The sequence below is a fragment of the Zychaea mexicana genome, assembly GCF_025766255.1.
Source record: "Zychaea mexicana strain RSA 1403 chromosome Unknown BDB00scaffold_133, whole genome shotgun sequence".
Taxonomy (NCBI): domain Eukaryota; kingdom Fungi; phylum Mucoromycota; class Mucoromycetes; order Mucorales; family Lichtheimiaceae; genus Zychaea; species Zychaea mexicana.
The window spans coordinates 56968-68912 of NW_026516796.1; the positions used below are offsets into that span (position 1 = coordinate 56968).

General features: G+C 45.2%; 4 protein-coding genes across 4 annotated transcripts; 3 read left to right on the forward strand and 1 right to left on the reverse strand.

Moving 5' to 3' along the window:
- Positions 1-290: 290 nt before the first annotated feature.
- On the forward strand, positions 291-2551 carry BDB00DRAFT_108968 (uncharacterized protein). The gene is made up of 2 exons (XM_053116083.1): positions 291-2234; positions 2317-2551. Exons 1-2 carry the CDS (start codon positions 497-499, stop codon positions 2469-2471), a joined length of 1893 nt encoding a protein of 630 aa, XP_052973887.1. The 5' UTR covers positions 291-496; the 3' UTR covers positions 2472-2551.
- A 2505-nt stretch (positions 2552-5056) lies between these two features.
- Positions 5057-8445, forward strand: BDB00DRAFT_792542 (rab-GTPase-TBC domain-containing protein; the record flags this gene model as incomplete). Its single annotated transcript, XM_053121127.1, has 4 exons — positions 5057-5425; positions 5517-6089; positions 6166-6200; positions 6351-8445. 4 exons carry the CDS (start codon positions 5057-5059, stop codon positions 8443-8445), a joined length of 3072 nt encoding a protein of 1023 aa, XP_052973888.1.
- Positions 8446-9180: 735 nt separating this feature from the next.
- BDB00DRAFT_109211 (uncharacterized protein) lies at positions 9181-10285 on the forward strand. The gene is made up of 3 exons (XM_053116085.1): positions 9181-9453; positions 9525-9685; positions 9780-10285. Exons 1-3 carry the CDS (start codon positions 9327-9329, stop codon positions 10110-10112), a joined length of 621 nt encoding a protein of 206 aa, XP_052973889.1. The 5' UTR covers positions 9181-9326; the 3' UTR covers positions 10113-10285.
- A 248-nt stretch (positions 10286-10533) lies between these two features.
- Positions 10534-11657, reverse strand: BDB00DRAFT_878364 (Mis12 protein-domain-containing protein; the record flags this gene model as incomplete). Its single annotated transcript, XM_053127726.1, has 5 exons — positions 10534-10724; positions 10821-10941; positions 11016-11096; positions 11198-11326; positions 11430-11657. 5 exons carry the CDS (start codon positions 11655-11657, stop codon positions 10534-10536), a joined length of 750 nt encoding a protein of 249 aa, XP_052973890.1.
- Between the last annotated feature and the right edge of the window lie 288 nt (positions 11658-11945).

Here is an 11945-nt window from a genome sequence, read left to right on the forward strand (position 1 = left end):
CTTTTTTTCATTCTCCCCTCTACCTTCTCCTCCCACACACTCACAATGCCTGCTGAAGAGACGAAGCCAGCACCCCCTCCCGCCAAGGCTGCTGACAAGAAGCCCAAGGCTGACAAGAAGGCCAAGAAGGCCAAGGCTGCTGCTACTGAAAACAGCTATCCCCTGGAGGTTCGCATTACACTGCGATTCTTTAGAAACACACACATACGGAATCTGACAACTAAAACGTGACGCACCTATATGTATTAGATGACCCCTCCTCCAGAATTCCTGCAGCACCGTATTGATATGTTTGACCGCCTCAAGGCTGAAGCCGACGCTGCCCTGAAGGGTAAACAGAGAATTCCACATTCAATGATTTTCTTTGTCATTATCAAAAATTTGGTTAGAAGCTCACACGATTTAATTGTATGACTCAGAAAAACCACGCGAACCTATCACTATCACGCTTCCTAACGGCACCACAAAGGAAGGCACTTCATACGAAACGTCACCCATGGACATTGCATCGGGCATCGCCAAGTCGTTGGCCGAACGCACAGTGATTGCACGCGTGGACGGCGAGTTGTGGGATTTGGAGCGCCCTCTTGAGTCGTCGTGCAAGTTGGAATTGCTCGACTTTGAACACGAGGACGGCAAAAAGGTGTTTTGGCACTCGAGTGCACACATGCTGGGTGAAGCCTGTGAGCGTCACTATGGCTGCCACTTGTGCATTGGCCCACCGTTGGAGGATGGTTTCTACTACGAGATGGGATTGAAGGAGCGTGTCGTGTCGCAGACGGATTACGCCACGCTCGAAAAGCTTGTTGGTCAGATTAACAAGGAAAAGCAGCCATTCGAGCGTTTGGTCCTGTCCAAGGAAAACTTGCTCGAAATGTTCAAGCATAACCCGTACAAGCAGCACATTATCAACGACAAGATCCCGGATGGCACCTCTACCACCGTCTACCGTTGCGGTCCCTTGATTGATTTGTGCCGCGGTCCTCACGTTCCCCACACTGGCCGTGTCAAGGCATTCACTGTTACCAAGAATTCGTCTTCGTACTTTTTGGGTGATGCCAAGAACGACTCATTGCAGCGTCTGTACGGTATTTCGTTCCCTGACAAGAAGCAGATGACCGAATACAAAAAGTTCATTGAGGAAGCTGCCAAGCGTGACCATCGCAAGATTGGCAAGGAACAGGATCTGTTCTTCTTCCACGAACTGTCGCCCGGCTCGGCATTCATGCTGCCTCACGGCTCGCGTATCTACAATGCCTTGATCGATCTGATCAAGAAGGAATACCAGGCCCGCGGCTTCACCGAAGTCATTACCCCCAACATGTTCAACCTGAAGCTGTGGAACCAGTCTGGCCACGCTGCCAAATACAAGGAAAACATGTTTTGTTTGGAAGTCGACAAGGAAGAGTTTGCACTGAAGCCCATGAACTGCCCTGGCCATTGTTTGATGTTTGGCCACAAGGACCGCAGTTACCGTGAGTTGCCCATCCGCTTTGCCGATTTCGGTGTCTTGCACAGAAACGAATTCTCGGGTGCCCTTTCGGGCTTGACGCGTGTGCGTCGCTTCCAGCAAGATGACGCCCACATCTTTTGTCGTCAGGACCAGATCGAGCAGGAAATGGCTGGCTGCTTTGACTTTTTGAACCACGTGTACGGCATCTTTGGCTTTGAGTTCCACTTGAAGCTCTCGACTCGTCCTGAAAACTTTATCGGTGAAATCGCCGTCTGGGACAATGCTGAAAAGAAGCTGGAGGATTCATTGAACGCTTTTGCAAAGAAGAAGGGTGCTACTTGGGAACTGAACGCTGGCGATGGCGCTTTCTACGGCCCCAAGATTGATATCGTCATTTCGGATGCTCTGCGTCGCAAGCACCAGTGTGCTACCATCCAGCTCGATTTCCAGTTGCCCGAGCGATTCAAGCTCGAGTACCGTACCGAAAACGCCGGCGAAGACAGCGCCTTTGCTCGTCCTGTTATCATCCATCGTGCCATCTTGGGTTCGGTCGAGCGTATGATGGGTATCTTGATTGAACATTTCGGCGGTAAATTCCCCTTCTGGCTCTCGCCTCGTCAGGTCAGCGTCATTCCTGTGGCTGCACCCTTCTTGCAGTATGCTCAGGATTTGACCGCTCAGTTGGTGGCCAAGGGCATCTATGCCGATACCGACACTACGGACAATACCCTCAACAAAAAGATCAGAAACAGCGAACTGGCCCAATACAACTTTATCTTTGGTAAGCTTTGTACAAAAGAAAACGGTTAGTTTGTTTAAAATGGATTATTAATGCTCCGTTTTGTTATTGTGGAACCATCTAGTTGTTGGCCAGGAGGAAGAGAGCAGCAAGTCTGTCAACGTACGTAACCGTGACGACGTTGGCACCAAGGCAAAGGGCCAAACCATCCCCTTGGAAACCGTGATTTCTGGCTTGGTTGCTTTGAAGGAGAACAAGAGCCTGGAGAACAAGTTTTAAAAAAGTTTTCCTTTGTTTTGTGTGTGTTTTAAATATATTTTGAAAAAAAGGGACCCCATCCTGTCTTATTATTAACGACAATTCATGAATTCGTGAATTAAGTGGAGAGAAGCTCCTGTATCGGGAATGGTTTATACACTACGAGATTTTTCCAAATTGTATGCGCCAAGTAAAACTGCTTTTTGGTAAAAAGAATGAAAGTTTTGCGTCAGCGACTTTATTTGCTTCATTGATAAGCCATTATGCATTTACAACGGATAACTACAACACAATTTTTCTTCGAATACTCATGTTTCTTTTGTGGAGAAGAGTTTACTTGATTGAGCACAATTCTGCTCACCCCTTTTGTATTTTATTTTACAGACTGGTTAGTTCATACACGAACAATACCTTTACTTGATGGTCAGGTCAGTTCTGGCTTTCGAGTTTAGTACGTGCTTGGTTGAAGCACGAAGCAAAGATTCCTCAGGCTTTTTCAGTTTCCAGCAGTTCACGGCTTTCCTTATCTCTTTGCATCATTGAGTGTCAAAATTTTTCTTTACAAACATCGAGGATCTACTGTAATAACGAGCATCCCTTGCACTACTTGAGCCATTTTTATTATGGACCTTTACCAAAGAGCTTTATTGATTAAATAATGACATATATGTTTTATATATATATATATATAATTCATGGGTTAAGGTTATTGTTCCAAAGAGGTAGTGAGGATCGAGTTTTTATCGGTTTTGTATGATCCGTAACAATATGTGCAACTTTTGCGAGTAATCGTAACTGGGTAATGCATGAATGATTCATTCTGGTTTCGAGGAATGTAGCTGGATCAAAAGTTTTGGAGTCAGTAACGAGTTGACGTATCCATTGTTTTATTTATGTATGTTCGCACCTTAATACTACGTATATGTCTTATATGTGTGTTATCAATTATAAGAAGTAGGTATTCACTCTAATTATGAACGGACACAGACAAAATCGAGGAGCTCTTTAGCTCAACACGGGTTGGACTGTTCCCTGGACAAGGGCGTGCGCGTGTGTCAGAAGAAATGCCCTGGCTGCTTTACTATGTTAATCCCTATGATATAGCTCCAAAAGCCCTTGTTCGTTTAATAGAAACCTGACCCGTTCGCCATGGCGACCTGCTCAGCACCACAACAGACCACAGTGGGATTCTAGTGGAACATTTGATCAATCTATTGCAAATAACAAGTACACTTAAACAGATCGACTTTTAGGTTCATACGTCTAAATAACTATAATGCGTCCCCTTCGACCAGATTGCCGCAAGATTGGTTTCTCTTTTTTGTGTGGGTAGTAAAACAATGGGAAGAATATGAAAAAATAAGGAGCGTTTCTGCTGGTTTACTGATAAGCACGAGCGCTCGAGTGTCTTTATGCTATAGTGGGTATAAAAGAAGCATCATCTCAGTATCAGCTCGCAACTGCTATAATGCACACGATATGATAAGCCATAGCCGAATGACTGGTAATGAAAAGGAGGGGGGAATTAGAGCAAGAAAAGGAAAAAGAGCTCCACTTGCTAACACTGATGAAACAGATGAAGGGTTTCCGAATCAAGTACACTACATATTCACCGTTGTTGTTGTTGTCGTCAATAATACGCGCGCTCTATCAACAAGCGTGTAAGGAAAAAGAAGAGCAGCATATGCAGCCATCACTACTAGTTACACTACACTAGCGGGTATTTAGGAGATTCGGAAGAGGGAGGGGAGGGGAGGTGGGAAGGGAGAAGGGAGACGAGAGAGACTGAGGGAGTTTAGGTACTAGTTAGTAGTTGTAGTAGTGCTGGCTGTATGGCGTCAACCCGCGCCAAAAGAATTTTTGCAGAGTCGGATGTTTAAAGCGGATGCTGTTTTGTTGGAGGTGCTTACATACACCCTTCTTTCAGGGGCGCTATGTTTTGCATTTCCCGAACGTCATCTTATGTGCACGACTGATAACGAGCTAGCAGCGAGATCCCAGAAGGTGGTGAGCGTAGAAGAAAAAGAGAGCGAAAGAAAGAGGATGGCTTCTGTCGTTTTGGACAAGAAGAAGAGGAAAAGAGGCGGACAGAAAGAGAGTACGCTTCCTCCTCGTGGTATGTAACACGTTGCACATAGTACACAAGTTGAAATAGAGCCTATAGCATCTTATATTGTATGCTACCTCGAACGTCGGCTCTTCTTTTTTTTTGTCTTGCGTGTGTTGTGTGTGTGTGTGTGTGTGTGTGTGTGCCGTAAGTCGCTCTTGTCGCCCCCTTTCAAATTCCCCTTCCTGCTCTTGCAACAGCAGCAGCAACAACAACAACAGCAGCAGCAGCAGCAGCAGCAAAAAAAAAGGAAACTCCTGTCTTCTTTTCTCCCCTCTCTCCCTCTCTCTCTTTCGCTCTTCGCTCTGCCCTCTTTTCTTCTTCCTTTCTTTCTTTCTTCCTTCTTGCTGTTGCATCCAGAAAATCCCGGATCTAGCTAATATCTCTTTTAATTTTTTTTTTTCACTCTTGTCAAAAAGTATTCCCTTAATAAGACCATACAACAAAAAATAAACAACAACAGCAGCAGCAACAACAACAACAGCACAAATCGATCCTCATGACCGAAATAGTACAAGAGAACACTCACGTCAAGGCACTTCCACCTCAAGTACTTGACAAGCTCAAGCAACTGCAAGAGTGCGATCGCCCCGTCTCGGTCGATGAGGTGCTGGAAGCAGCCAATCTCAACCATCTCACCGAGTCGAAATCAACTGATCTACGACCACAGGCACAAGCGTTCCCTCGGCGTCACGATATGGTGAAATCCAACAGCACGACTATCGCCGAGAGACGAAGAATTCCCGCCTCCACCGAGAAATTAAAGTTGTATGCGCAGATCAGCAACCCTCAGCAGCAGCTCCGCATCTCCACTGCATCCGCTATGCTCAATCGATTCGAGAAAGAGAATGCCGAGCTTTCGCCTCAAGTAAACCATCTTTATTACACACACACACTTCTTCCCATCGTAACGGTCGTTTGAGGCTTTGTACTGAAAGAAATATATAATGTTGTGATAGGCTTCTGAGGAGTATTTGCTAGCTCGTCTCGAACGACAAAACGCCTTGTTGAGCGCCGATCCAAAATCCGTCTGCATTGAATCGAACCGCTTGAAGGCCGATTTCTCAACTGTCCGTGATCTCCTATTGCAACAACAGCAGGACAATGCTACTAGTACGACGACCACGACCACGGCAACTGCAGCGACCGTCGACTGGGATTTCTGGGAATATCTTGTCGACGACTTTAGCGGTGCTGCTGCCAAAATCCCACATTTGTTGACGTCCAAGCTGAGCCGTGGCATTCCTGACCGTGTGCGTGGTGTTGTTTGGCGTGCCATGTCGCAGTCCTCTGCAACACACCTCGAAGCCATCTACGACAAGCTGGTAGAGGAACACAGCGAATCGTCTCCTTACGAACGTGTCATTCAGCGCGACTTGTCCCGCACGTTCCCGCAGATCGAAATGTTCAAGGCCGACGGTGGAGAGGGTCAACAAGCCATGGGCCGTCTCTTGCGTGCGTACAGCGTCTATGATGCACACGTTGGCTATTGTCAAGGATTGGCATTCTTGGCTGGACCCTTGCTCATGACTGTAAGAAAGAACCTCCTGATTTTTCTAAATACTTCTTGTGTGGTTGCTCATGACAAAATATGGCTGTGTTTGACAGATGCCCGAGAAGGAAGCTTTCTGCGTCTTTGTCAGGTGAGTAAAAATGAGCCTAAATCTTTCCTGTAAATTTGACCTTTGCTTTCCCGCCCGCACTTTGCTCTTCCTCCTAAATTTGAGGGAATAGGGAATGCCCACGTGCTCAAATAACCTTTCCTTATTTTATTTTTTCTGGCGACATAATAGATTGATGGAAACGTACGATATGCGCACCATGTTCACCCTCAACATGGAAGGCCTTCATCTTCGCCTGCACCAGTTCTCTACGCTGCTTGCCCAGCTGTGCCCTGAGCTCGACAAGCACCTGGCTGAACACGGCATCCATCCTGCCATGTATGCGTCACAGTGGTTCTTGACCTTGTTTGCCTACTCGTTCCCGATCGACCTTGTCTTGCGCATCTACGATCTGGTGTTCGCCGAAGGTGCTGTTGAGACCATCACCCGTGTCGCTATCGCAGTCATGCAAAAGAACCAGTCCCACTTGCTGGCCATCCACGACTTTGAAAAGCTGATGCTCTATCTTGCCTCGCGCAAGTTGTACGACGATGCCTTTGCTTCGTGTGACCAAGTCATTGAGGATGCCATGGCCTTGAGTACCGTCATTACCAAGGCCAAGGTCGACAGCTTGGCTGCCCAGCATCAAAAGGAGCTCGAGCAGGAAAAGACACGTGCTCAACAGGTGCTGGCTATTCGATTGCAGCAGCCAGTTACGCAGACAACCACGACCAAGCACAAGAAGCGTGAATCGTGGTTCTCGTGGAAGTCCAGTCAACAAACGCAACAAACACAGCAACAACAGCAACAACAACAACAGCAGACTCAACAACAGCAGCAGCAGCAGCAACCTTTGTCGCCTACATCACCCACAACGCCCACGACAATGATGTTCCCGAGACAACAGCAGGATCGCAGCATGCAGGCGTTGCATCAGCAAATTGAAGACTTGTTGCTGGCACTCTCGCAGCTGCAAAAGGAAAATTCGCAACTGTCGGAGGAAATGATGAATATCCAAATGCGCGAGCTCGATCGTGAAGCAGACCGAACCAAAGTGGCAAAGCGCAACGCCGTGCTCGAAAAACGCGTCAAGAAGTACAAGCTCAAGTTGCAGCAGCACCAAGTTGAGGAGCCACCCATGAGCCCCACTACTCAGAAACTGGAAGCATTGGAACAAGATTATGAGTACCGCAGCTTTGTCGATTCGTTGCGTGGTAGTGGCGATTTTGGTGCTTTGATCGCGGGTGCCTTGTCCTCAAAAGACCACGAGCAACAGAAACACGTTGTTCAAGAGCAGGAACAACAACAAGACCAAAAGCAACAGCAGGATAAGATCAAGCAGGCATCGTCGATGACCATTGAAGAGGAAGACGAGGAAGAAGAATCTGCCGCTGCTGCTGTCACGGATAACGCAGTCAACATTGAGCTTTTGCAAAAGTATGATGAAATGTGCCAGCGCTATGCCGCAGTCACTCAGGAACTGGAAACGACACAGCAAGTACAAGATTCGCTGACGACCAAGACCTTGGACTTGCAAGGACAGCTCGAAACGCTGACGATGGAGCGCGATGGTCTTTTGGAAGAACGCGATGCAATCGAACAAGAGAGTTCCGAGATGGAAGTCAAGCTTGCAGCTGCAAAGAAGACTGCATCCGACCTGCAGGTCGAAAAGCTTGACCTGGCCAAGCAGGTAGAAGCCTTGGAAAAGCAAGTGGCAGACCTCGAAGAAGAGAAGCGCAACTACTTGATGCCACGTGGTTCATTTGCCGAAGAGGTCTTTGCTGCTCATCAGACATTGTTTGGTGCCAAAGAGGATAACAACAACAATAACAACAATCGACGCCATACGATCCATGGTGCTAGCTCTGATGGCGACAGCGACGAGTACCAGGCGAAATACATTGAAAGCGACTTGCGTTGTCGCGAGCTAGAAAAGCTATTGGCAGAAGCCAAGTGCAAATTGGCCGAGTATGAGTCGTGTCGTTTGAACGCACCGCCGCGTCGTCGATCGACCATGACTACAAAAACGGCGGGACGAATGAGCATGCCCACATCGCCTTGCTCCATCGATCAACGATACAGCTTTGCAGCCGAGCCGCGAGAATCGACGGATAGCTTCACATCCACAGCTTCAAAGCGGTCGAGCATGTACTCTCGCATATGGAACTCGTTCGGGTCGAATAGCACGGCAGCCACATCTCCAGCATCAAGTGTAGCACACAAGAGCCCTGTCCTTGGGTCTACGAAGCCTATCGAAGATGTGGTGGAGGAGCCACAACAGATCTAATCACTTTCCTATTCTATACCCTTTCTTCCTATTTCATCATCTATCATACTATTTACTTATATGCCCTTCCAACCCCCGCTTCTTATTGCTTGCTATTACTTCACCAACTTGGACACTTATCCACACCCTTTAACCCAACCCCCAGCCCCTTTATAAGATATTATAGTTATGTGTTTTTTTCCTTTCCCTTTTCTTTTAAACTACTACTTGTGTGCGAATTCATCTTACGCTTTCTCTTTCTCTTTTTCCTATCTATACGCGTTCCAAATATTTATTGTTGTTGTTTTAACAACCTCCTCTTTACCGAGTAAAATGGTTTCTTCTTTCCTGTTACGTCTAGTAGCTTCGTTTACATATATTATGGTAATAACAACATGATGTCCGATTTGCCATCTCTTCTATCATACTATCGTATATCAGCTTCATTTATACTAGCTCTTTCGTCAATCATGCACTAAACTGTGTGCTTTTGTCATGCCTTGGCAATGATGCGCTAATATGACTGTTCATCGTTTCGTTTCACCACTATCACATCAAGTGACGTCAGTTTGAGCCATCGTCATGGTATTTCAATCATGACAGTATGCCCAAAATAATTACCCACGAAATGCTGCCTACCCTCATGACAAACGTTTGAAGAGAGTGTTTATTTTTCCATAACGAAACGTTCCGTTTCGATCTATCGCTACATGCGAAACGAGTCTAGAATTATCTACTATTTAATCAAAGAACAGCGGATCAAAAAATGTCCGCCATCCATTATCGGAGTCGGCTTCGATATATAAATAGAGATCGTCCGTTTCCGGGTGCACTAACTTCTTTTTTCCATTTTTTCCAATTGAAACCTTATTTCTGAACAATAACAACACCATAACCTGTGAATGGGAGCCAAAATCTCACGAGAATTACAACGTTCTGAACACACCGAACAACATTTCGAAGAAGATTACGACCATAGAGTCGTACGGAAACTCATTCGTACGGGTCGACTAGCTCCTTGTTTCAACGGTATGCAAAATCGAAAAAAAAATGTCATTTTCTTTTTGAAGGTATAATTAGCTAAACAATATAAACGATAGGTTTAAGTGAGCTACCGGCCACGACGGACGAATCTTCTCGTATCACTGTCCACAAATACCCCTTTTTACCGTGGGATCTTCCAAACCTACGATCCACAGCAGCAGGAGCCCTTCTGCAAGCTGATAGCGGTCAAGTCGTTGAATGTCCTATTTGCTTATTGGTATTGTTTCGGATTTGTGGTTAATTTTTTTCATTTCCTTTCTAAGCAAGCTGCAGGTTCAACTAACGAATGCTCTTATTATGATTATATCTAGTATTATCCTATTCATATTAATTATTCACGATGCTGTAATCAACCTATCTGTACCGAATGCTTCTTACAGATGAAGCGATCTACCAAGACACCTCTGCGACCTGCATCGTGTCCGTTCTGTGTCAAACCTGACTTTGGCGTCATATATGTTCCACCCCCGTTTAGCAGCCAGCACAAGCATGTTGCTAAGCAACGACAGAAATCTCTTTTGGACGGAAGGGGTTCATCGGGAAGACGGAAAAACTATGCTTGGGATGATCCAAACGTAGTATTAGTTGGTACGTGTTGTTGTTTTTATTATTATAAAAGACGAAAAGAAGTGTATTGGGATTGACTCGAGTTTATATTGCAACAACAATAATTATAGATGAAATCCGTCCCAACTGGCACATGCTGATGGCGCGCGGTCCAGAGAAAACTCTTTCTGGCGTAGGCACAACAAGACGACGACTGGTCCGACCCAACGAAGATGCGCCACGATCAGGACGTATACGCGCTTGGGATTCGCCTTATTACGAACGGACTACGGCGCTGCAAGACTGGTCGGCGGATGAGAATGCGGCAGTGATGGGCGCGATCCGTGAATTCTCAAACGATGTATCGTCAACATCGTCCGTAGCAGCAGTAGCGACAGTAGCATCCCATCATAGTAATCCCGTCGCCTGTGTGTAACATTGTACATGCGCACATCATCATCATCATCCATCCATCCACCGTCCCATCATCTACCATCATCCCTCATTCTTGTACTTTTATTATTCCTTGCTTTTGAACGCGTCGAGTTTGTTTTGCACATCCTCCAACATGTATTTGAGTCGTTTATCCGGTGCCGTCAGGTTTTGCATCAAGTCTTTGTCGTTGATGAGCCGCAATGTGTTGAGTGTTGATTGACGAAGTTGTTCGCACTGGTCTGCGGCAAAGCGGATCACATCGTCTGGATGCGTTACTAAAGAAAAGAACAGAACTTTTCAGAGAACTCTTTCTCATATTTTATCCATCGTCTACGTCCATCTTTTTCCCTCCAGTTTCTTTGATCTATTACCATGGATATTTTCAGATGTCTGTGACAACGCCTGTGTCAACTGTAGGTAGCTCTCTATTTCTTTGCTATCCCGATCAAGCTTGTTTAATTTCTTATTCAATATATGGTTCATTGCCTTTTGCTATAAAGTAATATACCTGTTAATATATAATCACTCATAGTTCCTCTTCTTTTTGTCATTCATTTGTTACATACTGAAAGCGCCGCTCTTCGACATTTCAAAAGTTCTTGATCCACAAGATTCTCTTGTTCTTCAGTAACCTTTAAATCCAGATCCTGTTGATGAAAAAGGAAAAAGTATTAGTTGGATTGGACTTGATACTTTGTAGTACATGACGTTCCCCATACATATATCTCTTGTAAACATTTCAAGATACCTTATAGTGCTCCATTGGAATATGATTATTTTCGCTTATTTGTAATATATTGTCGTATAAGTATCGTTCAAACACGTTGAATTTTTTGTCAAGAACCTGCTCCACTTTGCATTCGAATTGACGTATGGCCTAAACACACCAACAGTGATTACAAGTTAAATTATCCGTTGAATTTCTGAGTGATAAAGAATGCCAGGAAAAAAAAGCGAAGGGAGAGTTTAAGAACACTCACACTGTCAATGTTGGCTTGGGACAATCCATCTAGATTTTTCAAATACTTTTCAAGCGCTTCGAGGGCAGTATAAAAGACATAGTTGTATGCATTATAAACATCGTCAGCAAGTTCGACCGGTAAAAAGCCAAAGTATTCAGATAACAGCTCGGTTTTGCTGTATATACGTCCCAGCGATCGTCTAGGGTAATCGTTTAAATTTTCATTAAATGTATTTTGAGTGGGCATCTTTTTGTAAAAGTGTCAGAGCGCGATTTTCAATTTCTTTATTTTCTTCGGTGGTTGCTGTTACACGAGATAGTGTTAGGATTTTCTAATGCACAAAATAGTAAAATGGGACCTCCTCTACGACATACTGCTGTGCTTTTTCAAAAAATTGATGTTATAGCTAAGCATAGCGGCAACGAATACTTTCTTTTACTGAACTTATCCCAACTTGTTTCATTGACTAAATTATGCCGTTTGCAGCAAATTCTTCATTAGGCGATATGCTTGCATATCCTGTTTCATTCAGCT

Coding starts and splice junctions, on each gene's coding strand:
- BDB00DRAFT_108968 (XM_053116083.1), top strand. CDS start 497: ATGGACATTGCATCGGGCATCGCCAAGTCGTTGGCCGAACGCACAGTG. Junction 2,235..2,316: donor CCAATACAACTTTATCTTTG/GTAAGCTTTGTA, acceptor GGAACCATCTAG/TTGTTGGCCAGGAGGAAGAG.
- BDB00DRAFT_109211 (XM_053116085.1), top strand. CDS start 9,327: ATGGGAGCCAAAATCTCACGAGAATTACAACGTTCTGAACACACCGAA. Junction 9,454..9,524: donor ACTAGCTCCTTGTTTCAACG/GTATGCAAAATC, acceptor TATAAACGATAG/GTTTAAGTGAGCTACCGGCC. Junction 9,686..9,779: donor AATGTCCTATTTGCTTATTG/GTATTGTTTCGG, acceptor GATTATATCTAG/TATTATCCTATTCATATTAA.